This window comes from Leptodactylus fuscus, chromosome 6 (assembly GCF_031893055.1).
Source record: "Leptodactylus fuscus isolate aLepFus1 chromosome 6, aLepFus1.hap2, whole genome shotgun sequence".
Taxonomy (NCBI): Eukaryota; Metazoa; Chordata; class Amphibia; order Anura; family Leptodactylidae; genus Leptodactylus; species Leptodactylus fuscus.
Window position 1 is genome coordinate 98,934,134 of NC_134270.1, and position 26,687 is coordinate 98,960,820.

Genomic DNA, 26,687 nt, shown 5'->3' on the forward strand with positions numbered 1-26,687 from the left:
TCTTAGACTCCGCCTCCTCCAGCAGAGCCAGCGCTGATTGGTCGAGTTCCGTACTCTGGCCAATCAGCACTGGCCAATGCATTTCTATGGGGAAAAGTTAGCTTGCGAAAATCGCAAACTGACAGGGATTTCCATGAAATAAAGTGACTTTTATGCCCCCAGACATGCTTCCCCTGCTGTCCCAGTGTCATTCCAGGGTGTTGGTATCATTTCCTGGGGTGTCATAGTGGACTTGGTGACCCTCCAGACACAAATTTGGGTTTCCCCCTTAACGAGTTTATGTTCCCCATAGACTATAATGGGGTTCGAAACCCATTCGAACACTCGAACAGTGAGCGGCTGTTCGAATCGAATTTCGAACCTCGAACATTTTAGTGTTCGCTCATCTCTAGTAGTTAACTTATTGTTCCATAGTCATCTGGAACGTCTCCAAGATGTTCAGACAGAGAGTACATAAACCCATGTCCAGCAGGAGACACACTGATACATAATACTAATCCCAAAAAATACTGCAAAATACGGCAACATTTACATGGCACTAAACTGTAGAGCAGTTGCGTATCAAGGTAGTGAAGTAACACCAATAGTGCTGCTCTTATTCATGGCTTCCGTGTTACTGACGATCATTCCACCATTCAAGTAGGTTGTTCCTCACCCAGTCTCATCCATACTGTGCCCTCTCAGCATCTCACACCCTCTGGGTGTGCCACACATCATGCAAAAGGGTTGGATCCACATGCTGAGATGCTACACATGAGACTGGAAGCAGAAGAGGCAGAATAAATGCACTGAGCCTTCTCAGCATCTGTCACATGAGACCAGGAGGAGAGGAGGCAGGGAGTCCAAACTGCGCCCTCTTAGCATCTCTCACCTGCTAACCAGGGCATGTATGTTGTAACAGGGTCAAATTGATAGAGCTGAGGAGAATGGAGCACATGCGGTACTTCCTCATGTCATGCCATCATGTTTGACCCAAATAACAGGAGACTGTTTCATTGTTGTTTATTATGTTATTTGTGTTATTTTATCATTTTAATTTATTTGTCTTTTTTTTTACTGCCACTTTCTTAAATTTAATTTGGGTTTTTGCAACTTTCTGTATTTTTTCTTGTTACCTTATTTGCTAGATTTTTAAATTATTTTTATTTTAATATTTGTATATTTTTTATTTTCATCGTTGTTGTTATATTATTAATTTTTTATCACTTCTATATTTATTTTTGTTAATTTTCTTGTGATTTTTTTTTTTTAAACTTATGCATTCCTAGAAAACTTCTTTGTTAATGGCCCACATATGTATCTACAGGGACCTAGCCTCCCATAAATTGGATAAAATGTCCAATCCTGCTATTGGTTAATCCTGCTATTAAGATTCCCTAAAAGATCAATGGAAAAAAAAAAAATCACCATTTGAAATCAGTTATACAATTTATTATGATGACCGTTGTTTGCCAAATTTTACAGTAATAATTAGTACATTACATTTAGAGATCTCTATGTTGCACACAGAAAAAATAATAAAAAGCAGTAAAATGATGATTCAATAAGTAAGGAAAACTTACCATTTGGCAGTAATTCTACACTTTAAGAAGAATTCTTTTTGACATTGTGAATGACAAGATTGGATTACCGGTAATATGGTACATGAATTCTTCTAGTGCATTCTTATATTATGTAGTATATCTTAACTAATGTATAAGTTTGAGAATTAATAAAGATTGGTTTTAGAACACTCTATTCCAGTCAGCTATCTAGAAAGATGTTTAAAGAGGACCTTTCACCACCTGGGGCACATGCAGTTTTATATACCGCTAGAAAGCAGACAGCGCACTATCGGCTTTTCCGTTCTGTGCCCCCAGTGAAGAGCTATCGGTGCCATTACTCAGTGCTCTTCACTGTCAGAAGGGCGTTTCCGAAAGTCTGTCAGGAACTCCCTTCCTTACAGCAGCTTCTATTGCGCTGTACTGTGAGAGGGGGCGTCTCTTACCGCGGAACGCCCCCCCGTACTCGTCTATGGACGAGTACTATCAGGAGGGGAGGGAGGCGTTCCTCACCACTCTCACAGTACAGCACTATATACGCTGCTGTGAGGAACAGCGTTCCTGACTGACTGTCAGAAACACCCTTCTTACAGTGAAATGCTAAGGTACCAGCACCAACAGCTCTTCACCTGGGGGCACAGAACGGGAAAGCCGATAGTGTGCTGAATTCAGTGCACTGTTGGCTTTCTGGTGGTGTATTATACTGCATGTGACCCAGGTGGTCAAAGGTCCTTTAAGCAGTCATGGATGTAAAATATTTACAGTCGATCCTGCCATCATGTACAAACCATTTAAAATCCTTATCACATAGTATCCTCGCATTTATTATTTACTTAATAACAGATTGTCATTTGTTTATTGAATGAGCATATATAACATTTGAGTAAGAATGAGCACATACAACAATCAATAAGAGCAACAAAATAAATAAAATCCCAATTCTCACTTGCCCTCCAAACAACGCATCCTATACAAGGCCTATTTTCCTTTATCCAGGATGCCACCACTTTGATATCAGCACCATTCTCTTTATGGAATAATGATGGAGTTGGCGGATATGTAAGATGCCTGATAATGCCGGATTCTGAATACACACAATTTACTTTCCAAAACTCATTACAGATACAATGATCTTTCAATAAACAAATGACACATGCTTAGATTTACAATGTGTCAATTTGCAGCAGTCGGAATTATTTACACATTGAAATGTCTCCGCATTAACTTTTAATTTACACTTGGAAATATAGTCATTTGTATTCACTGCAACTAATATCTTTACTGGTTGCATCATTGGTATGTACACCGGTGGAAGCTCAACGCACATAGAATAGAAAGGTTAGTGTGGGCTACATGGAAACGAAAATATTATACAACAATTAGAAAAAAAACGGTATATAGTATGTAAAAAATGAAAACCAGCTAATAAGTGACAATTACTTTAGTGGGCTAGAATTTCCCTTTCCCTCCTCATCTCATCTTGGTGACATCTGAGGCATGATCAGTTCTTGTTGCTTGGTCTTAGGCTGGTTTCACATAGTGGTAAGACGGTCTGAGACACAATAAAACTTCGAAGATGAAACCAGGACAGGATTGGTTTAGAGTCATTTTGAGCTCTGACCCTGGCTCCATTGTGTATAACATGGTACCTCGGCTGATACAGATTCTATAAAAGAGGACTGTCAGTGAGAAGGTCTAATATCCAGATATGCAGACTTGAATTCTTTTATGAATGATGAAATCCACCCAAACAGCTCCTGTGAATCTTGGTCTTCTCCTTCTCCAAACTTCTGCTGTAGGACATCACAAAGAGAAAACAGTAGTAAAGTTTTAATCAGAAACAATGAGAGTAAGGTGTCATGGCTGATTCTGCAAAAGGTGGTGACGCACCAATGTGGAGGAAACAGGCAGCATTGGTCCACATTCACTATTTTCATTATTAAACACTGGTGTAAATACACCTTGGTATCTCTAGCTTGGGCTAACATTTTTCAACTTGCTAGACATGACGGTGTGGATTCTCTGAAACAGGGGCATGGCTCAAACGCTCCACGATATGCCAAAAATGCAATTGAAAAATGTTAGTGCAAAGTTTGCACCTATTAGTAAACTATTAAATAGTAACTATTAGTAAATCTGGTCTACTGAGTGCTGTGATGGTACCTGCTGTTAATGGCCCAGATTTACTATTGTGGTTATGTATAGACTTCTAGACATTTTTGGAACAATACGACCCATCTTTGGTGCAATGTGGCACATCTAGTTTGGGCAAAATTTTTTCGACAAGTGGGTGTGGACTCTTAGAACTTATATGCGCCCCAATTTGCCAAAACAGTGTAGAAAAATTCAGACTCAATATATACTAACTATAAAAGGTATAAATGTAGACTACACTGTCCAAAGATATGCCGGATTTATGATCCAGCATCATCCACATATTTTCAGACTTCCTGTGAAAATTTGCACTAAGTATTAGTAAATCTAGAACAATGAATTTAATCTGCCCAATGGTCTTCCTTACTGTAGCTACCACTCCACCATTGCTATCTATAGGCATCTTTTAAAGAAATAGTAAATTCTGCGGCCCTGTTTCTGCCTTGGTTGTGTAATATGCTGGTCTCTTGTGATCCTCCGCTGTTTCCATGTAAACCAGATTATGTTCAGGAAAACATCAGATGATTCCTTGTTCAATACAGGCAGAAAAACAGTACATAGGGGTAGGACACATCACAGCTCAAAGAAAAAAACAGCAAACTTAAACGCAAAGGTTTTTCAGCTGCATTGTGTGAAAGGGTTTTTTCTTTAAAAATGGAAGGCAAAAGGAAGCAAATCCCATACATCTCATAGACTTGAATGGTCTATAAGAATTATTAGTATAAGTTAATTACACTGCACATAACAAATTGGGTTCCGAAGGGTTTGTTTGAGAAGCAGAACATTTATCCTGAATAGGCTTACATTATTCACAGGGATCATGCTCTGCTTTTGTAGTGTCGTACTAGGCCACTTCTTGTGGTAAAATATTTTTACCTGTCCCTGGTTTATCACAGTGCATTTAACTATTTCCAACCCCATGACGTACTGTTACAACAGCAACGAGAACCTGTTCCTACAAACTCGTGATAGTATGTCATAAAGATGTGACACATAGGTGACGTCCTCCTCTAATGGTTGCAAGCAGTGAAAACAATGTTTGTGACTGTTTAATTCCTTAGATGCCACCATATGTCATCAATAATGATGGAGGCAACTAAGGGGTATCGGCATCCCCGCGATGCAGTTTTGGAGTGCCAAAGTGTTTCCATAGTCACGGATCTACTGAAGACCTTCACATCGCATTCATAAGTAAGTCCTACAAAAGGATGTAGGGCCAAGGCCAATGTGACCAGAGATCAACCACCATCCTAATCCTTCCAATTATATCATCTCCATATTCCTTCCCCAGTAAAATTACACTATGACATTTGATTACATAGGCCTGCGAAATTGAAGTTTTTGAAGAATACAAGAGAAGTTCACTGTTTTTTATGTTATTTGGTGTGCTGGATTCAAAAATGATATCCATCCATTTTTTCCATCACGTCAGTATTTTTTGTACAATTGATATTGATATTTTTGGTAAAATTCTATTTGAAAAGGAATTCTCCCAAACAATTTTACATGTACGGGCAGTGGGGTTGTTTCAACTCCTGGACATCCCCTTGAACTAATATTACACTATATGTGATACTTACCAGAAGCTCAGTGTACAGCTTTTTCATTTCAGTGGCCTTCTTGGTGAGCTCCATGTGCTGTATGCCATAGCGTTCTATTATTTCCTAGGATGACATAAGACAGTTATAAAGATCATTATTTGTATAAATACATGGCGATAGGTGCATTATGTAATAAAGGGCTTTCTAATGTCATCAGAAGTACAGCCTAATATGAGATCTAAACAGGCAGAAGATGAGGACACTAGTTACATTTAGTGTGCTATTTAAAGGTAATAAACCTCTAGCTATAATGTATTATAGCTATAATATAGTGTGGTCATATCACTGACACTACTACATACTCTACAAATATTTTAGCCAGGTGTGGAAAAATGTTGTATATTAAAAATGCTTTAAGAACTAATAGTTAGGGTTGAGCTGATCTTGAGATTTCAGGATCGTTTTTGAAATCCGATTTCCGATCATTTTCCATTCGAACCCGCTCCCAATTCCGCAAGTCAATGGGATTTTTTAATAATCGAAGATTGGATTTTAAAAACGATCCTATTCACTACACAGCATGGAATCCAAAAATTGAACACTTTAATTTTTAGACTCCACGCTGTGAAATGATTAAAAAAAAATCCTCTGGCTACTTAGTCCCCCCTGGTGTCCATTTACCTGCACAGATCGCACCGTTGTTCTCGCTCCTCTTCTCTCTCATTTACAAGCCTTCAGAGCACCGTGCACGCCCCTGCCTCCCAGACTAGTGTTAGAGATACTGGGAGAAGGCGGAGCTCGTTGTGGCTTAGGAGAGTGTGGGCGAGTACATGGCGGGTACTCCCAGTACCCGCCCACACTCTCCTAAAGCCATAAGCCCTGCCTTCTTCCTAGGTCTGTATGAGAGAGAACCGGACCGAGAAGAACGGGGAGCGACAGTGGCAGCGGATCTGGATCTGTGCAGGTAAGTGTTAGCTACTAGAGATGTTAGCTAGTTAGCTAGGAAAAGCTAATTTATGAGTGAGTACTATTCGAAACTGCCGTTTCGAATCGCATGCTCCCATTAGAATGAATGGACACAGCCAGCACGCAGGGGGTTAAGTGTCCGGATGCCGGCACAGGCTGTGTGCCAGCTGCATCCATTCATTCCTATGGGAGCGTGCTATTCGAAATGGCAGTTTCAAATAGTACTCGCTCATCTCTAATAATTAGCTTTTCCCACAATGCTTGGCCAGTAGCAAAGCATTGTGGGAAATAACCTCTGACCTCGATCCCACCTAAAAAGATTGGGATCGGAATTCCGATTGCGATCGTGTAATTTACTCGATCGCTGATTGGAATCCGATCTTTTCCGATCCCGATTACTCAACCCTACTAAAAGTCTGTTTTTTTAATTTAATCTAAGCTTAGCTAAATAAAAAAAAAATTAAGAGAATGAACAAAATAGAAATCTAAATGAAAGAAATATTTGGTGTGACAACCCATTGGAGGATGCCTGGAAATGTTGATATGGCTCCTATAAAAATCTGATCTCAATATCATCGCGTCTATCTATTTTTGAAACCATTCCTACTTTGCAGGATTATTTCCACACTTGCCTAAAACTGTAAGGGAATGTACCATCACCAAAACGACTTTTTACCACTTATATATAGGTGACTGGAAACCAAGAAAAGGTAAGACAAAGCACTCAGCATATAGAAAAGTACAAAATTTTATTTCAATCACAAAAATGGCCATATGAGATATCGACGCAGGTATCTATCTATCTATCTATCTATCTATCTATCTATCTATCTATCTATCTATCTATCCACTGGCTATGTGAATTTCACTTGATTAGATAGGGGGTCATGGTTGAGTTTGCAGGCTGTCTGTTTCGCTGACCCTGTGGTTATTTTGCACTGTTGTGTCTGTCCTTGGACATATACGATTATCTATGTGTTATTTTTGTGATTGAAATAAAATTTTGTACTTTTCTATATGCTGAATGTTTTGTCTTACATTTTCTTGGTTTCCAGTTAGCTTACATATTCTGCGCTACATACATATTCTGGTAAACACATGTCTATATTAGGGCTGTTTTTGCATTTGTGGAATAAGATTTTTATTAAGCCATTTCCTTTAGTCCAATTTTTTGTGCTATGCTTCTTTTTCCAGATGGTGACATAGTGAATATACCTTTCTTATGTCTATGTGCAATCTTGCTGTTAAGAAATCCAACTTTTATTCCATATCCAAATAAGCTGTTTGGTGAACGCAGTTGCTGATAAATCCATTTTCTTTTGTGGTTGCTACTTAGTGCTGCCCTTAAAACAAAAACCTACATGCCCCCTTTGCAGCGGCCATAAAGGAAGATGGTGCTTCAGGAGGCAGCACATTAAGGGCAGGTTCACACCTGCGCCTGGTCTCCGCTTTGTGGTTTTCCATCCTCTGCTTGAGAAACTGGACAGGAGACGGAAACCCGGCAGTCAGTTTCTGCCCATGAGCGTCTTCTGGTCTCCGCGGTAAAACCGTTTTTTTTTTTTTTTCTAACCGGACACAAAGTCCTGTGGGTCCAGTTAAAAAAAAACGGTTTTGCTGAGGAGAGGCAGAAGACACTCACGGGCGGTGTCCAGTCCAGTTTCTCGGGCAGAAGACGGAAACCTGCAAAGCGTAGACGGGGCGCGGGTGTGAACCCGCCCTTACCCATTGAATTCTATATGTGTATTCAGCAGAGACGTCAACCTGGGAGCGCTCCTTACAGGGTTACAATCAAAATATGGGATGTAGGAAAAACAGAAGTGCCATTTTCAAGAGACCTGGGGGTATGCAATAGTTGCATGCGGCTGTCAAAGACTGAACAATTATACAGTATAATAATGAGATCATTGGCGGCTTCATGCGGTTAACACTATGTTAGCGTACGCCCTTATATAAATAAAGACAGATTAATAGAGAAATATAAAAATAGACACATTAATTTGACAGACAGAGAATGTTAGATATTAGACATGATGGACATGCAGCGATAAATCAGAAATAAAATAGACAGATATTATACATAGACATATATAGATCTAATACAGTGATATGTATAAGATAAATGTGGATAGATAGATAGATAGATAGATAGATAGATAGATAGATAGATAGATAGATATGAAATACATGTATATGCGGAAGATGATGATGGCAGGGACCTCGTGCAGCTGCCTTGCCATTTCCCCTTCTCATGTGAGATAATACATCTGTGCCCCATTAATGTTTACTGCTTGCTCCTCTGATTCTGCGCTGCCTGGAGCATGAGTGAAACTAATTCACTAGGTCACTGGGTGAAGGGGCCGAAAATATGGATGACTCCCGGATTTTCTGAACTGACATGTCTGATTTAGACATTTGGATAGAACATGCATTTTTGGAGAAAACCTGCACATTCAATTCAATTCAATTCAATAGTTCCATGAAAATCAGACGCAGCACATGTAATCTGGCATATATGCAAATGTATCCTGTTTTTCACAGACCATTGTTTAGAAAACTCTCTGAAATTTTAATTTGTTCTGTCATATGATATTTCTTTAACAGTTGGTTGGGCAAAAATGGACTTCCTTCAGAATGGCCAAACTAAAGGCTATGCCTCTAAGATGGAGGCCTACATGACAGGGCTGCCAGGAGCAGGCAGAAGAAGGGTTAAGAGGGGGGTTAAGCAGTCGTTAGGTCAGGAGTTGAAGCAAGGGAGGGGAATTCGAAGGGGGGAGACTATACAGGTAGTCCTCGACTTACGACGTTGATCCGTTCTTGCGCGGCGTCGTAAACCGAATTTCGACGTAAGTCGGAAACCTACCATACCGACACCGCGTAGGAACGGATCAACCCCCCCCCCTTTAAAATAAAACCCTGAAACAGAATGTGAAACTTACCGTACAGTGCAGGGTGGGCGGGCGGGCATTCAGGCCTCCTCTTCCTCCGATGTTCCGTCCTCCTCCTCCGGCGCTCGCAAGCTGATAATGGCCTGGGCGCATGCGCAGTAGCCGTAATAGAAGCATCATGATACTGCGCATGTGCCCTGGCCATTAACAGTTAGCGAGCGCCGGAGGAAGTGGTCAGGACATCGGAGGAAGAGGAGTCCTGAATGCCCGCCCGCCCACCCTGCACCGTACGGTAAGTTTCACATTCTGTTTCAGGGTTTTATTTTACAAGCTCACTTGTAACAGCAAGCTGCCAGCATTGATTTTCCGCAGGCTAGTCCTTGCTAGCTGGGAGTGCTGGCAGTTTTCTGTTACAAGGGAGCTGTCGTAACCACGAAACGTCGTAACCCGAGACCGTCGGAACCCGAGGACTACCTGTATAAGGAAAGAGCAGGCATTTTGGAGCCAGTCAGGAGAGAGGTGCCCAGGATAAGACAGCGTCCATTCTCCACTTCACTTGGTTGGTTTGGGTAGTTTTGTTTGCCACAGTAGCTTGGCGGGGGGGGGAAAAGGGGGAAGAGGTTCTTGGAGCTGGAGGGTTATAGAAATGGTTGTGGTGGTGAGGGCCCCAGGGTAGGGGCTGGACTCCTCAGACTATTTCGTAGTTCTGTATGTGTTTGCCTTGTTGGGCAAATGGAAGGGATGCTGAGCACCAGGTAGCTTTAAGAAGTTGGTACCCCGAGCTGGTGGATAATGGCTGGGAGTAATATTCTTGGTGCTAAGGGAAGATACAGTCCTATGAAAAAGTTTGGGCACCCCTATTAATCTTAATCATTTTTTGTTCTAAATATTTTGGTGTTTGCAACAGCCATTTCAGTTTGATATATCTAATAACTGATGGACACAGTAATATTTCAGGATTGAAATGAGGTTTATTGTACTAACAGAAAATGTGCAATATGCATTAAACCAAAATTTGACCGGTGCAAAAGTATGGGCACCCTTATCATTTTATTGATTTGAATTCCCCTAACTACTTTTTACTGACTTACTGAAGCACAAAATTGGTTTTGTAACCTCAGTGAGCTTTGAACTTCATAGCCAGATGTATCCAATCATAAGAAAAGGTATTTAAGGTGGCCAATTGCAAGTTGATCTCCTATTTGAATCTCCTCTGAAGAGTGGCATCATGGGCTACTCAAAACAACTCTCAAATGATCTGAAAACAAAGATTGTTCAACATAGTTGTTCAGGGGAAGCATACAAAAAGTTGTCTCAGAGATTTAACCTGTCAGTTTCCACTGTGAGGAACATAGTAAGGAAATGGAAGACCACAGGGACAGTTCTTGTTAAGCCCAGAAGTGGCAGGCCAAGAAAAATATCAGAAAGGCAGAGAAGAAGAATGGTGAGAACAGTCAAGGACAATCCACAGACCACCTCCAAAGAGCTGCAGCATCATCTTGCTGCAGATGGTGTCACTGTGCATCGGTCAACTATACAGCGCACTTTGCACAAATAGAAGCTGTATGGGAGAGTGATGAGAAAGAAGCCGTTTCTGCACATACGCCACAAATAGAGTTGCCTGAGGTATGAAAAAGCACATTTGGACAAGGCAGCTTCGTTTTGGAAATAAAAATTGAGTTGTTTGGTTATAAAAAAAGGCGTTATGCATGGCGTCCAAAAAGAAACAGCATTCCAAGAAAAACACATGCTACCCACTGTAAAATTTGGTGGAGGTTCCATCATGCTTTGGGGCTGTGTGGCCAATGCCGGCTTCGGGAATCTTGTTAAAGTTGAGAGTCGCATAGATTCCACTCAGTATCAGCAGATTCTTGAGAATAATGTTCAAGAATCAGTGACGAAGTTGAAGTTACGCCGGGGATGGATATTTCAGCAAGACAATGATCCAAAACACCGCTCCAAATCCTCAGGCATTCATGCAGAGGAACAATTACAATGTTCTGGAATGGCCATCCCAGTCCCCAGACCTGAATATCATTGAACATCTGTGGGATGATTTGAAGCGGGCTGTCCATGCTCGGCGACCATCTAACTTAACTGAACTTGAATTGTTTGTCCAAAATACCTTTATCCAGGAACTGATTAAAAGCTACAGGAAGCGACTAGAGGCTGTTATCTTTGCAAAAGGAGGATCTACTAAATATTAATGTCACTTTTCTGTTGAGGTGCCCATACTTTTGCACCGGTCAAATTTTGGTTTAATGCATATTGCGCATTTTCTGTTAGTACAATAAACCTCATTTCAATCCTGAAATATTACTGTGTCCATCAGTTATTAGATATATCAAACTGAAATGGCTGTTATAAACACCAAAATATTTAGAACTAAAAATGATTAAGATTAATAGGGGTGCCCAAACTTTTTCATAGGACTGTATATATTTGGTTTTGGTGGGTTTTCACACTTCAAGGACCTCTTACATCGAGTCATTATGATACATTGTTAGATTATGGGTAGGGGGTAGATATTTATAGTGTGTACGGGATTAACGTTGGGGTTTGGTAAAATGTTGGCAATTTAAATGTTATTTATGATTATTTAATAAAACGGCTTCTGTGGCCAACTCAATCCATCCTGGTCTCTTGTCTTTAATTAGTAATAAGAAAGCAACTTGGCAATGCCCTTACCATGTTTTATGGACTTTAAATCACACACAGACAGCAAACAGAATGAAAACAGACTTTCATTAATGAAAAACAAACATGGCAGCATTAATAGATCTTTACAATTAGATTTTATGAACTTTTCTATCACTGCCCAATAGTCGAGAATATTGTCCAGCACCTGCCAGGCCCAATTATACAGTGTTGGCCAAAAGTATTGGCACCCCTGCAATTCTGTCAGATAATACTCATTTTCTTCTGGAAAATGATTGCAATCACAAATTCTTTGGTATTATTATCTTCATTTAATTAGTCTTTAATGGAATACCACAAAAAGAATTGTCAAAAAGCCATATTGGATATAATTCCACAGCAAACATAAAAAAAGGGGGTGGACAAAAGTATCGGCACTGTTTGAAAAATCATGTGATGCTTCTCTAATTTGTGTAATTAACAGCACTTGTTTCTTACCTGAGGAACCTATCAGGTGGTGGCAATAACTAAATCACACTTGCAGCCAGTTGAAATGGATTAAAGTTGACTCAACCTCTGTCCTGTGTCCTTGTTGAGCATGGAGAAAAGAAAGAAGACCAAAGAACTGTCTGAGAACTTGAAAAGCAAAATTGTGAGGAAGCATGAGCAATCTCAAGGCTACAAGTCCATCTCCAAAGACCTGAATGTTCCTGTGTCTACCGTGCACAGTGTCATCAAGAAGTTTAAAGCCCATGGCACTGTGGCTAACCTCCCTAGATGTGGACGGAAAAGAAAAATTGACGAGAGATTTCAACGCAAGATTGTGCGGATGGTGGATAAAGAACCTTGACTAACATCCAAACAAGTTCAAGCTGCCCTGTAGTCCGAGGGTACAACAGTGTCAACCCGTACTATCCATCGGCATCTGAATGAAAAGGGACTGTATGGTAGGATAACCAGAAAGACCCCACTTCTTACCCAGAGACATAAAAAAGCCAGGCTGGAGTTTGCCAAAACTTACCTGAGAAAGCCAAAAATGTTTTGGAAGAATGTTCTCTGGTCAGATGAGACAAAAGTAGAGCTTTTTGGGAAAAGGCATCAACAAAGAGTTTACAGGAAAAAAAAGAGACCTTCAAAGAAAAGAACACTGTCCCTACAGTCAAACATGGCGGAGGTTCCCTGATGTTTTGGGGTTACTTTGCTGCCTCTGGCACTGGACTGCTTGACCGTGTGCATGGCATTATGAAGTCTGAAGACTATCAACAAATCAGCAACAACCAGCAGGACAATGACCCAAAACACACTTCAAAAAGCACTAGAAAATGGTTTGAGAGAAAGCACTGGAGACTTCTAAAGTGGCCAGCAATGAGTCCAGACTAGAGATGAGCGAACACTAAAATGTTCGAGGTTCGAAATTCGATTCGAACAGCTGCTCACTGTTCGAGTGTTCGAACGGGTTTCGAACCCCATTATAGTCTATGGGAAACATATACTCGTTAAGGGGGAAACCCAAATCCGTGTCTGGAGGGTCACCAAGTCCACTATGACACCCCAGGAAATGATACCAACACCCTGGAATGACACTGGGACAGCAGGGGAAGCATGTCTGGGGGCATAAAAGTCACTTTATTTCATGGAAATCCCTGTCAGTTTGCGATTTTCGCAAGCTAACTTTTCCCCATAGAAATGCATTGGCCAGTGCTGATTGGCCAGAGTACGGAACTCGACCAATCAGCGCTGGCTCTGCTGGAGGAGGTGGAGTCTAAGATCGCTCCACACCAGTCTCCATTCAGGTCCGACCTTAGACTCCGCCTCCTCCGGCAGAGCCAGCGCTGATTGGCCGAAGGCTGGCCAATGCATTCCTATGCGAATGCAGAGACTTAGCAGTGCTGAGCCAGTTCTGCTCAACTACACATCTGATGCACACTCGGCACTGCTACATCAGATGTAACAATCTGATGTAGCAGAGCCGAGGGTGCACTAGAACCCCTGTGCAAACTCAGTTCATGCTAATAGAATGCATTGGCCAGCGCTGATTGGCCAATGCATTCTATTAGCCCGATGAAGTAGAGCTGAATGTGTGTGCTTCAGCTCTACTTCATCGGGCTAATAGAATGCATTGGCCAGCGCTGATTGGCCAGAGTACGGAACTCGACCAATCAGCGCTGGCTCTGCTGGAGTAGGCGGAGTCTAAGATCGCTCCACACCAGTCTCCATTCTGGTCCGACCTTAGACTCCGCCTCCTCCAGCAGAGCCAGCGCTGATTGGCCGAATTCCGTACTCTGGCCAATCAGTGCTGGTCAATGCATTCTATTGGCGTGATGAAGCAGTGCTGAATGTGTGTGTTTAGCTCAACTACACCGGTGGAGTAGTTGAGCTAAGCACACAGATTCAGCTCTGCTACATCAGAGCCGAGGGTGCGCTTGAACCCTTGTGCAGCCTCGGCTCTGCTACATCAGAGCCGAGGGTGCGCTTGAACCCTTGTGCACACTCTGCTTCATCAAGCTAATAGAATGCATTGGCCAGCACTGAAGCAGAGTGTGCACAAGGGTTCAAGCGCACCCTCGGCTCTGATGTAGCAGAGCCGAGGCTGCACAAGGGTTCAAGCGCACCCTCGGCTCTGATGTAGCAGAGCTGAATCTGTGTGCTTAGCTCAACTACTCCACCGGTGTAGTTGAGCTAAACACACACATTCAGCACTGCTTCATCACGCCAATAGAATGCATTGGCCAGCACTGATTGGCCAGAGTACGGAATTCGGCCAATCAGCGCTGGCTCTGCTGGAGGAGGCGGAGTCTAAGGTCGGACCAGAATGGAGACTGGTGTGGAGCGATCTTAGACTCCGCCTCCTCCAGCAGAGCCAGCGCTGATTGGCCAAAGTACGGAATTCGGCCAATCAGCGCTGGCCAATGCATCCCTATGGGAAAAAGTTTATCTCACAAAAATCACAATTACACACCCGATAGAGCCCCAAAAAGTTATTTTTAATAACATTCCCCCCTAAATAAAGGTTATCCCTAGCTATCCCTGCCTGTACAGCTATCCCTGTCTCATAGTCACAAAGTTCACATTCTCATATGACCCGGATTTGAAATCCACTATTCGTCTAAAATGGAGGTCACCTGATTTCGGCAGCCAATGACTTTTTCCAATTTTTTTCAATGCCCCCGGTGTCGTAGTTCCTGTCCCACCTCCCCTGCGCTGTTATTGGTGCAAAAAAGGCACCAGGGAAGGTGGGAGGGGAATCGAATTTTGGCGCACTTTACCACGCGGTGTTCGATTCGATTCGAACATGGCGAACACCCTGATATCCGATCGAACATGTGTTCGATAGAACACTGTTCGCTCATCTCTAGTCCAGACCTGAATCCCATAGAACACCTGTGGGGGAGAGATCTCTTGATGGCAGTTTGGAGAAGGCACCCTTCACATCTCAGGGACCTGGAGCAGTTTGCCACAGAAGAATGGTTTAAAATTCCAGGAGAGCATTGTAAGAAACTCATTGATGCTACCAAGTATTAGGCTGAGGGTGCCAATAATTTTGTCTGGCCCATTTTTGGAGTTTTGTGTAAAATGATCAATGATTTGACTTTTTTTCATTTGCAAGCAAAATAAATGAAGATATTAATACCAAAGAGTTTGTGCTTGCAATCATTTTCTGGAAGAAAACGAGTATTATCTGACAGAATTGCAGGGGTGCCAATACTTTTGGCCAACACTGTACATGTACTGTAAAGAGCACAATTCTATTTAATGAAGCAATAACTGAACAGGTAGCGGACTATATGTGCCATGAAAACCAATTACCTTTAGCTCCTTCAAAAACTGCTCTTCACTTGTTGATGATTTGTGGACTTTACTCTTGAATGATTTCCGGTACTGGTCCACTGTTTCTAGCTGTTTAGATAAAACTAACAAGAAATATAATTTTTTTTAAGAATAATTTACATTAAAGTTGGTACCATAAAAATTATTAAAAATTACTTCAGTATTTCACCATTTCACCCTATCATAATTCTAAGTAAATTACATATAAATCTCATCAGATTTTGTTACAAATGCAAAGCTTTAGTGTTAAGCGGAATTACCCTCTTTGTAGATCCAGAACTGCCAGTATAAACCCTGGCAGCCCTGACAGTCATGAGGCTAATAGGAAATAGATACAAGGTGCCCTTGCCATGTGCTAGTAAAGCAATCCACATGGAGTGGGTACAGTGCTGGCAGCTGTATCTTCACGTTAGTGATTATTAGTCATTATTATATTGTTATTATATATATATATATATATATATATATATATATATATATATTAGCTCATATTTTGTGACAGTACGTTCACACCTACGTAGATGTGCAACGGAATGTGTGAAATGGATAAAGGGGTTCTCTGGAGGAACTAGAACTACAACTAGAATGTTTCATTGTTTGTTTGTTTTTTCCTGTGGTGGTGTAAGGGATTGGAGGATTTCTCTCCTATTTAAAACATGTACTTGCCTTTTGAAGTGTATCTAGACTGTTGAACAACCTTTGATTTTCTGGCATTTGGAACTAGATGTGGGTGAACCTCTCAAGATTTGTTAACGTAAGGTTCAGGTTGCTTGGGTCCAAGATTTGTTTTGGTCAAACAAGTTCAGTGCAAATGACACCATAAAATGGATTAAAACATAGCATTGAGAAACCTCTGGGCTCATAGGAACCTATCTATCTAATTTATAGCTCTCAAAGGCAAACACAACTAAAGTTATTTCACAGTTGTGAAAAGTGACATGTATATCTATGGAAAAATGGATGGTAAGTGGATACAAACTGAGTTTAACCATATACTACGATGTCACTTTTCTACATGTTAACATTTTAAATGCTCCAAAAATATCCTTTTATTAGGGAAGAGGCTTGCCCATTATTTTTAGATAGACATGGCATTTATTGCACATTATAGAAAAATGTGCCTGTTTTGTTGACTTGTAAATGCCACAGGCACTATCAGCACAAGCCTGGCCTGGCTGCTGAAAAAGATGGACTATCCAAAACCAAAAATTGATCATCATCATTCATAAACCAGTAATCATATACCGCTGCTCAAATTGACCCTCGGGCATATGCAATAAAGCCACTCAGCTTCACCTTACAGCCATGACATGAGGAAGGAAACTGTAGAAAATGGCTTGACCTGGTGAAGTTGGAGGTGGGAAATGGTCCAGTGTGGAGAAACTGGAAGAGGCGGATGGGTCCTGCCTGGTGTTGAAACTGTGCCTGCCCTGCGCCAATGAGGTGATGTAAGTAAGTAGCACTAGAAAGCAACAGGGCTTACTGTATTTCTATACTGTGGCCTCTAATGGTCAAATCATTGACTCAGGGGGTCTATAACAGCTATGTATTGTCCCTACTCAAATGCCCATAAGTGCTACTTAGTGTACCTATGGTGACAGTGGCGTATTGACCACAGTGGATTTCACTAAGTGGCATGGCAGCAACTGCACTGCCAGTAACCTGGCCAGGTGTGAGTTAGTTGCAGAGCAGCCAGATGACTGGGTGCAGATTGCTGATTACTGAACAGATGCACATTCCTTTATGGATGATGACTGATCATGGCATGGAGAAGAAGTAGAAGCAGATGATAATAAATAAGGATGATGATTGATGATCATTAAGGACGTATTGATCCAGGGATTTTATACTGACTGCCAGATTTGGAGTCGGGAAGGAATTTTTTCCCCTGAAATAGGGCAATTGGCATGAGCCTCATGTTGTTTTTTTTTTTTTTTTTTGCCTTCCCCTGGATCAACACTGTAGGGATTGTAGGGTTATAGGTTGGACTTGATGGACTAATGTCTTTATCCAACCTCATCAACTATGTAACTATGTGCTAGGTGTGGATGTGGCATGTCTACAAAGAAGATAACTGGAAGAAGGAATAGAATATTTTTACTCACTTGGTGGCACTGGCAATTCTATTTTGCCAAATGAGCTGGTGATGCCATTTCATGTGAGTACAGAGACCTATTTCCGACATGGTTGCCTGCATGCCTAATAATCTCCTTGCAGATCTTACACTTTGCCATCAATTTGTCATTTGGTAATGTACAATATGGTAGATGACTGTACGTACCTACTGATGCCAAAACCAGGAACAATGACTGTATATAAGTAGTTTCTTGCTCAGAGTTAAGCTGGTGTGAGAAGGTGGCAGGTAAGAACCTGGAAGGTCACTATGTTTCACCCAGATTCCTCACTTATGTGTGGTAAGCGAAGTTACAATTCAGGTAAAACCTTAGCTGTGAGCAGGCTTCTTCTGTTAACCACTTCTTGTCTTACTAGGGAGGAGCCTTCAAGCACAGGTGGGAGCTGGGCCTCATTAAAGGTCTATAAAAGTTAGGCAAATTCTCACTCCTGAGCAGTTCCTGGGGGAGAGAGGAAGAGTGGGGTTCTGTCCTACCTTGTGAAGACTGGTGAGACTCCAATGTGAACTGCTGCCATTGTTTTGCCTAAGTTTTGACCGTGTGGCTGAAGGAAGCCACACGTATAGTTAGGATATTACTTGCTTAGTTAGAAGCTCAGACGAGCAGGAGTTTTGTTATTGTTTTGCCTGAAGTTAAGGCTTTTTTAATGTCCTCTTTGGCAAGGTACATCAGCTCTATCTTCACAGACCGAAAAATGAAGCACATCTTGAAAATAACACTGTCCCTACTGTGAAATGTGGCGGAGGCTCTGTGTTATGTTCTGGGGCTGCTTTGCTGCATCTGGCACAGGGTGTCTTGAATCTATGCAGGGTACAATGAAATCTCAAGACTATCAATGGATTCTAGAGAGAAATGTGCTGCCCAGTGTCAGAAAACTTGGTCTCAGTCACAGGTCATGGGTCTTGCAACAGGATAATGACCCAAAACACATAGCTAAAAACATCCAAGAATGGCTAAGAGGAAAACATCGGACTATTGTGAAGTGGCCTTATATGAGCCCTGACCTAAAGCCTATTGAGCATCTTTGGAAGGAGCTGAAACATGGCGTCTGGAAAAGGCAGCCTTCAAACTCAAGATAACTGGAGCAGATTGCTCATGAGGAGTGGGCTAAAATACCTGCTGAGAGGTGCAGAAGTCTCATTGACAGTTACAGGAATCGTTGTATTGCAGTAATTGCCTCAAAAGGTTTTGCTACAAAATATTAACGTAAGGGAACCATCATTTCTGTCCAGGCCTGTTTAATGAGATTTATTTTTATAAAAATTCTGTTGAAACGAAAAAGAAATGTCTGACTTTCATTTGTTTATTTTCATAGAATTTTAATAAATTTAAAGAATTTTTAATTTATTATTACTTTTGTCAGATTCAAGTTATTTCTGTGACCATTGTTGTTGTTGTTTTTTTCATCAAACGAGGGCTACCAACAATTTTGTCCACGTGTGTATGTGCTACAGTGGCATTGCAAATAAAAAGAATCAGTTACAGCTGAAGGCTGATTTTTATTGCCCATTTAGTGGATCTGGCACTTCGATAAAACAACATTTGTAAAGGGAGTAGAGACTATCTACAAAGCAGTGTGTATAATCACACCTCAGCAGGCATCAATGAAGTCTTTGAAATCAATCCAATGTGTCTTTTTACTAAGACTGATGTCAATTGAGGCTGAAGAAAACTCTTATACTGAGCTGCCAGTGGCAGCCGACATCTAATGACATCACAGAGACCCACTCAAAGAGTCTTACTAGCTAACTGATGTCATTAGGACTCAGCACTATAGCTTAAAGTGGTGCTAAAGCAAGGGTTTTTGCTATGTATTTATACTGTATTACCTCTCATGCTGAGCTGCCAGCATCATCCTCCATCCTGAGGTGAAACCAGTCTCATTTGTAAGAATACATACGACACTAATTTCAAAGAGTTTTGGAGCCTTTGTAGACATCAATGACACCGGCAGAGCTGTTACTGCAACCTCTGCCTTTGCGTTCTTGATACCAATTAAATAAATATTATTTTATCCAATTCCTATATCCACTGAATAGGCCATAAAAATCTAAATGGTACGGTCTTACTGCAGGTCAGCACATGCATACTGACTTCTCATTATAAAACTGGGTGGAGAATGGTCAGATGATTGATATTCTCTCTACAGGGATCTCAGTACCAGTAGTGCTGCCAGTAGTTCTTATTTTCTTGTATATTCTGCTCTATCTTTAAGTATTGCACTATGTGTACAAGATATGAGCCAAAGTCTGGAGTGGATTCAGGAGGAAGAAGTAAAAACCCATCCTTTACATATTTCCCATTTTGTTTGAATTTACTCCTAGATTTGACTAAAAAAAAAATTAAAAAATTCAGAAACTCACTGGGGCAGTTTATTATTATTATTAGTCTGTTATTATTCTACGATTCTAATTTTCCGGTGTAGTTGCAAACCTCAGGTTTAAGACTTTTTAAATGTCAGCTACATTAACTGTTGCAACTGGTGATTTGTGCCACCAACGCAACGTTCCCAAATTTATTATCATGTTCAGTATAAAACAGGTATAAACAATGCTGGAAATTTACAACATCTATGAAATGGCATAGATTTCACTCCAGGCACACAGTGGGCAACCTCCACTCTTGCCAGCCTCAACGCTAGTCTTCATAAATCTCCCCCATTGGGTCTCTTCAGCTAAAGGGTGGTTTTACGTAAAGTGTTTTGTAGGCTAAGGCTGTACGTTGTGGAAATGCAGCTAAAATATTAGTGCGTTTTTCATTGCGTCTGTTTCTTTTTTCATTTTTACCTTTCCCACACCATAAAAGTCAATGGAAAAACAAAGCTTTTCCATAGGTAAATGAAGATGCTGCGTTGAAAAAAAAAGTGAAAAAAAAAATGCAGCTTTTTTTTTCTCTGCAATTGGAAGATGAGATTACACAAAATCTCATTCAGGCTAAATTTATATCTACACTGGAGTGTTTATTAAAGAACCTATATACTGGAGACTCTAGGAGACTCCGCCGCAGAAACCACCAGAAATCAGTTGAAACAAAAATTCAGCACAGAGGACTTTTTTCGACCATGTTTTTCACAGAAAGTCCGCAGAGATTTCCTCTGCAGACTTCCTGTCCCTCAGACAACCAAATGTAGATATAATTAACATGCTGTGATTTTCAGAAATACAAGCATTTATTAAATCACAGCTTTTCCACACCAGACTTTTTTCTGCAATGTGCATGATATTAGCAAGAATGTCATCCACCTTGCATGTGCTGTAAAATGCTGCTCAAGGTGGGGTTTCCCAAAAGCTTTTCTATAGGGAATAAAAAAGTATTATTTATTTATGTGTTAAATTTAATAGAAAAAAATGTCACTCATAAAATACTTGTATAAGATTAAAATCATAGCTTTTTCACTAGCCCCCCAAAAATTCCACACCCTAAAAAATGCGTGTGAAGAAACATTAACTTTCATATATTACAATGGTAGTGAAGATTGTTGTACATTCACCTATTTATTCTCCACATGGATTGTTGTTGTCTGCTACACTTGGTGATCTGTCACTAGGGTCATACCTGTGTTTCAGATTCCATTCAGAGGGTCCACTTGGGGACCCCCTGAACAGAAACTTAATCTGCTTAAAAAAGTGGTTACCCGTGGAACCCATAGACAATATTGGGAGTCCGAGCGTCTCCTCCCAAAAAGGGCAAAACATGCTGATCAAAAAGTGCTGCTTGCAGCGCTTTTCTCTCCGTATTTTTTCAGTGGGTTCAGGAACGGAAACCCCTAACTGAGTTCAGGTGCTGGTGTGAACCCAGCCTGAGAAATGTATGGCATATATTATACAGCAGATATAATGGCATAAATACTTACAGGGCAGGAACACTATCGGTAAAACAGCCTCAAATTATGCATAGTGAATTATCTAATGGTTAACATGAGGCAATTTATTGTTACACCATAGTAGATGACATGAAGCTTAAAAAAAAACTGCATAGGTATGTGGCAGAAGACTTTACCCCAATGCTATACATTTTATGAAGACATTCAGAAGTTGTTTTTTTTTTTTGCTGTCTCTTTCCTTAGCCTTTGGTGGTTTCAAACACAGCATTATAGGAAAATTGACAAAGTTTTTCTGGAAGTTTTTCATTATGTTTTGAGCCAAAGTCAGTAGAGGATTGAAAAAGGAATTGGAAATATAAAGAATGGTCTTCATCATACTGGATCCACTTCTGGCTTTTTACATAATGGTGGCAAGCTTAAAAATAAAGGTTAATAGTTATTGAGTGAAGACTACCCATTTGAGACCCCCAAGACGGATTTTTTTTCAATGATTAATTTTTCATACTCTATGGAAGCAATCTTTCTATAAGCAGGCCACCCCCTTATTCAACCAAAGACCACTTTTTAAAGTAGGGGACTCCTTTGAAAAGACCACACATTGAATTTACATATCCCGTGAGACCAATGTGGACACGGCTCTGCCTTGCACTGCACCACTAGACTGCAGCAAGCAAGGACAAGAGACTTGTAAGGGACATCATTGGAGAAAAACTACCAGCATTGTACTGGAGCAGAGAGTCTGTTTCATGTTCAATGCGTAATAACTGAACAATGGAGATCGCCAGTGAGGTGCCAAACATACATGCTAACAGTCTCAATTTTGCTAGGAAAATCTTGGGAACTAGGCAACAAAAAGAACAGGTTTAATGTTAACCCCACCTCAAAATGGGCATTACTAGGCAGGCCTTAAAGTTTTGGCCTATGAAATATCAGTATATATGGTGAAATGGGCAGTGAAAGGTGAAGATGGAAAGGGGAGACATGTTGGGGTCTAGGAATGAGAGCAGAGTAGAGATGAGTGAGTACTATTCGAAATGGCCGTTTCGAATAGCATGCACCCATAGGAATGAATGGAAGCGTCCATTCATTCCTATGGGTGCGTGCTGTTCGAAACGGGAGTTTTGAATAGTACTCGCTCATCTCTAGAGCAGAGCCATGCTAGGAACCAGGAATAAGAGGTGGAACCATTCTGAAGACAAAGATTTAAAGAGATATTACTCTGGGAACTAGGAATGAGAGGAGAGTCATGCTGAGGACTACAATTTAAATAGATACCATGCTTCACACTAAGAGTCACTCCATGGACTATATGTGGGCTGTAGTTTCCAGACTGACCATAGCTGTGTGCATAGAAGTCAATACATCATAGTCAGTTATAATGCTATCAGTTCATTATTGTAGCGATTGTCTGTTAAGGAGTTCACTGAATCATAACTGCCTGCGGTGACTTCTATTCTCCACCGTCAACAAGTCCAGTTCTTTATATCCATTAATAGCTGCTGCTCCACTCATTCTATAAAATTTCTTCTATAGCTCCCACTGTTCCCAAGCAATCAATGCTGTTAGGGGGCATTCACACGGGGTAACACGGCGCAGATTCTTGCACGATAACTCGCATAAGAATCAGCGCTGCAAAACAGAATCCCATTGACTTCAATGGGTTCCAATTAATGACCCCTTAGTTTGGTGCCTGATATACTATAACAGGGGTAGGGAATAGAGATGAGTGAACACTGTTCGGAACAGCCGTTCCGAACAGCACGCTCACAGCACGCTCCCATAGAAATGAATGGAAGCGGCCGACACGCGGGGGGTTAAGTGGCCAGCCGCCAGCAAAGTCTGAGTGCCAGGTGCTTCCATTCATTTCTATGGGAGCGTGCTGTTCGGATCGGCTGATCCGAACAGTGTTCGCTCATCTCTAGTAGGGAACTTTCAGCTCTCCAGCTGCTGTGAACATCTCCCAACATGCTCCATTCACTTCTATGGAAGTTCCAAGAACAGCAGAGCAAGTATGCATGCTGGGAGATGTAGTTTTGCAATAATTGGAGAGCTGAAGGTTCCCTACCCCTGTACTATAAGCTCTGTACTGTCAGAGGGGTGGTGTCAGGCCCCTTGCCTGACACCACCCTTTTGACACTGCATAGCTTAAATAGCATACCAGGTATTAAAGCTACCTGCTCAGAAATGGAAGCTGGAGAGAAAATTCCAACTGTGTTGGAATTAGTGGAGCAGAACCTATTCAAATATGCCAAGAATTAGTGGAGATGGTGAAAGGTCCTCTTTAAGGGAAACCTTAGAATGTATTGGGACATTTATTGGGGCAAATAAAATGTATGTGGGCACTTTGGGGGGTCATTAGAATGTATGGGGCCACGTGTGGGATCAATGGAAAGTATTAAGCCAATAGAATATATGGGGTTACTTATGGGGACCAATACAATGTATTGGGATACTGATGAAGAGACCATTAGAATGAATATGGACACTGATAGGGCCATTACACTGTACAGGGGAAATAATAGGAGCCATACTGTAGGGAAACAATATCCCGTAGTGGGGCATTGAGAGAGGCATCCAACTGTGTTACACAAAGGACATTGGGAGGATATTAAATGGGTTACTCACCTTTCTATTGTTGATGACCTATCCTTAGGATAGGCCAGCAATAATACATCTACAGGGGTCTGACAGCCAGGTCAAATCAGCTGTTTTGGGACAGCACAGCTACCAGTAATGTTAACCACACACAACAAATTCATTATATGGATGTATCACACTATAATGGTCTTGAGCCTTGTTCACATCGTCCGTTTAGTCGGACAATGCAGTTTCCCTAAGATTTATCTCTTGGCTGTGAGAATTCACACCAATTAATGAAATAAGGATTCATGTAGGATAGTAGAATGCTGTTCTTTAACATCAGGTGCTATGTGTTTGCAGTGTTTGCTATTGTTATTTTTGTATTTTGTGTTTTAATATTTTGATTCAGAACACATATAGCAAATGTTGGCAAAATAATATCCTACCTAAATCAGCTGATTCCCAACATTTGAGCTTGAGCCCTGTTTAGATGGTTCAGTTAGTTGAACAATTTGGTATTCAAGCCTTTTTTTGTATTGGCAGTGAAATTCTATACAGGATCATTGAATTATTTATATAGTGATAGGGAGGCATTTTCTGTGGTGCTAAGTTATATATACACATGAGATGGCTATCTTGTAGTTACTAAGGGCTGTGATAGTCTATCGCAGGGGTAGGGAACGTACGGCTCTCCAGCTGTTGCAAGACTACAACTCCCAGCATGCATACTTGCTCTGCTGTGCTTGGAACGCCCATGGAAGTGAATGGAGCATGATGGGAGTTGTAGTTTCACAGCAGCTGGAGAGCCGAAGGTTCCCTACCCCTGGTCTATCAGAATAGCACATACAGTGCGAATGATGTCACACATTTATAGCGTGTGATATTCTAGCAATATGCTATGACGCTATAAGATGGGAATACCTAGTTAAAGAAAATCACACAAATAAATTATATTTATGAAAAAAATATTGGAAACATTTGGAAACACAAAAAAATCTCTAAATAGTGTGCATATTCTGAATATTTTTTTTTTTACTTTCTGTCTTTAGCAGATATCACATGGTGTAGTCACATGACATTCTAGAGTTATCTGACCTTGTACAGGTAAAAAGAATAATCAATTCACTGGTAGCATCCATACGGTTACATTCACACTGCATTTTTTTTTACTGAAAAATGAATGGTTTTTTTTTTTTTTACATAAGATAACATGTGCTTTGTTAAAAACCCATATGCGGTTTTTAGAACTGCATGCAATTTTTACATATAAGTGCATGAATTCATTGTAAATACAACCCAACTTTTTGAAATTCCCTAGATGACCTACAATTGTATAAAGTGGAGAATCTGTTGTAGAGTAATTATATTATAGCTTACTATTGTCTGTTTAGCAAACAAGCCTTAAAGTGACAAGTCGCCCAGGCTCAATAACAGCAGTGCGCATCGATTACGGCTAAACAGCAAGGAATCAATAGAAGTCCTTTAATGCCTGGAGTCCGCACTCTGCTCTATGAGATGGAGACTGAGGAATAACAATGAAGCACAGATCTTACAGCTTCACTATTTCTTACAAGCCTCTATAAACTTATTTGACTGCAAAAATTCCTCTTGAACCCCGACACATGAACCCGGGTTAATGACTAGAAGAAATTCCACTGCAATCAGAAGTAATGAGAAGCATCATGTTATGAGCCCAGGAAATGTACACTTCATTACCGTCTCGTGTCTCGGTTACCTGATCTGCCAATAAAAGGGCAGTTGTACACAGTAAAGCAACTGTATGCTGGGGAAACAAAATATTTGTGTGTGTGTGTGTATGTATATATGTTAGTATGTATGGATAGTTAACGTGGACTTCTGCAATTGGTAAACTGCAGCAGCATGATATCTTGTCACAGACATTAAAATAAAATAAAAAAAGAAAAGTTATTGAGAAAAACTTTTCCAATTACTTTGATGAAAGACTAATCGGGTTGACTAAAACAACTGTTCCTATATTCGCCGTAGCCTGCATTGTCCCACATAGTATTCTGCAGCACTCAGTTATTGCATCTCTCCCGGTCACCTATCCACACCGGAGGTGTGCTCCAGCATATGCTGGCATAGTAAAGTCAGAATACATGACACACATCAGTTGTGTACCTGTCATCATCAATGGCTTTGTGTACTATCTATAGATATGTGGGTTCACTTTAAACATAAGGCAGATGCTCCATTCCCTAGGGTAGCGAGGCCCCATTTGGGACACCAGGACAATTCCTGCATTTAGAATGCTGTTATGCTGTTCTAGGCAGTAGATCTGAGCTGCCCCACTATGTCCTGACCCCAACTCACCTGCCATCTGCTCCCTACTTCGCCATTCAGTATCTTGGGAGCAGTTGGCGGTGCGATGTAATGTTGTCACTTACAACATGCTTATAGAAAAAATGTGTTTTGGCATTTATGTACTTTAACCATTAGAGTGTTTTGATGACGCGATATTGTTATCGCCGATTATAACACTCTTATTTTTTGGGTTGGTCATTTCTTTCATCCGATCCAGGTTCATTTCACTTATATGAGTATCATTGCATGGATTCAAGTTTTTTATGGTGCTTTAT

General features: G+C 40.9%; 1 protein-coding gene across 2 annotated transcripts in view; it reads right to left on the minus strand.

Moving 5' to 3' along the window:
* Nucleotides 1-2,128: 2,128 nt before the first annotated feature.
* LOC142208381 (formin-H-like) overlaps nt 2,129-26,687 on the minus strand; it is a 142,333-nt gene continuing 117,774 nt past the window's right edge. For both annotated transcript variants that reach the window (XM_075276850.1, XM_075276851.1), the window contains 3 exons: nt 15,532-15,635; nt 5,276-5,359; nt 2,129-3,334 (listed from right to left, as the gene is read on the minus strand). In XM_075276850.1, the coding sequence (XP_075132951.1) occupies nt 3,224-3,334; nt 5,276-5,359; nt 15,532-15,635 (299 nt within the window). In that variant the 3' untranslated portion in view covers nt 2,129-3,223. The remainder of the gene's footprint in view (nt 3,335-5,275; nt 5,360-15,531; nt 15,636-26,687) is intronic.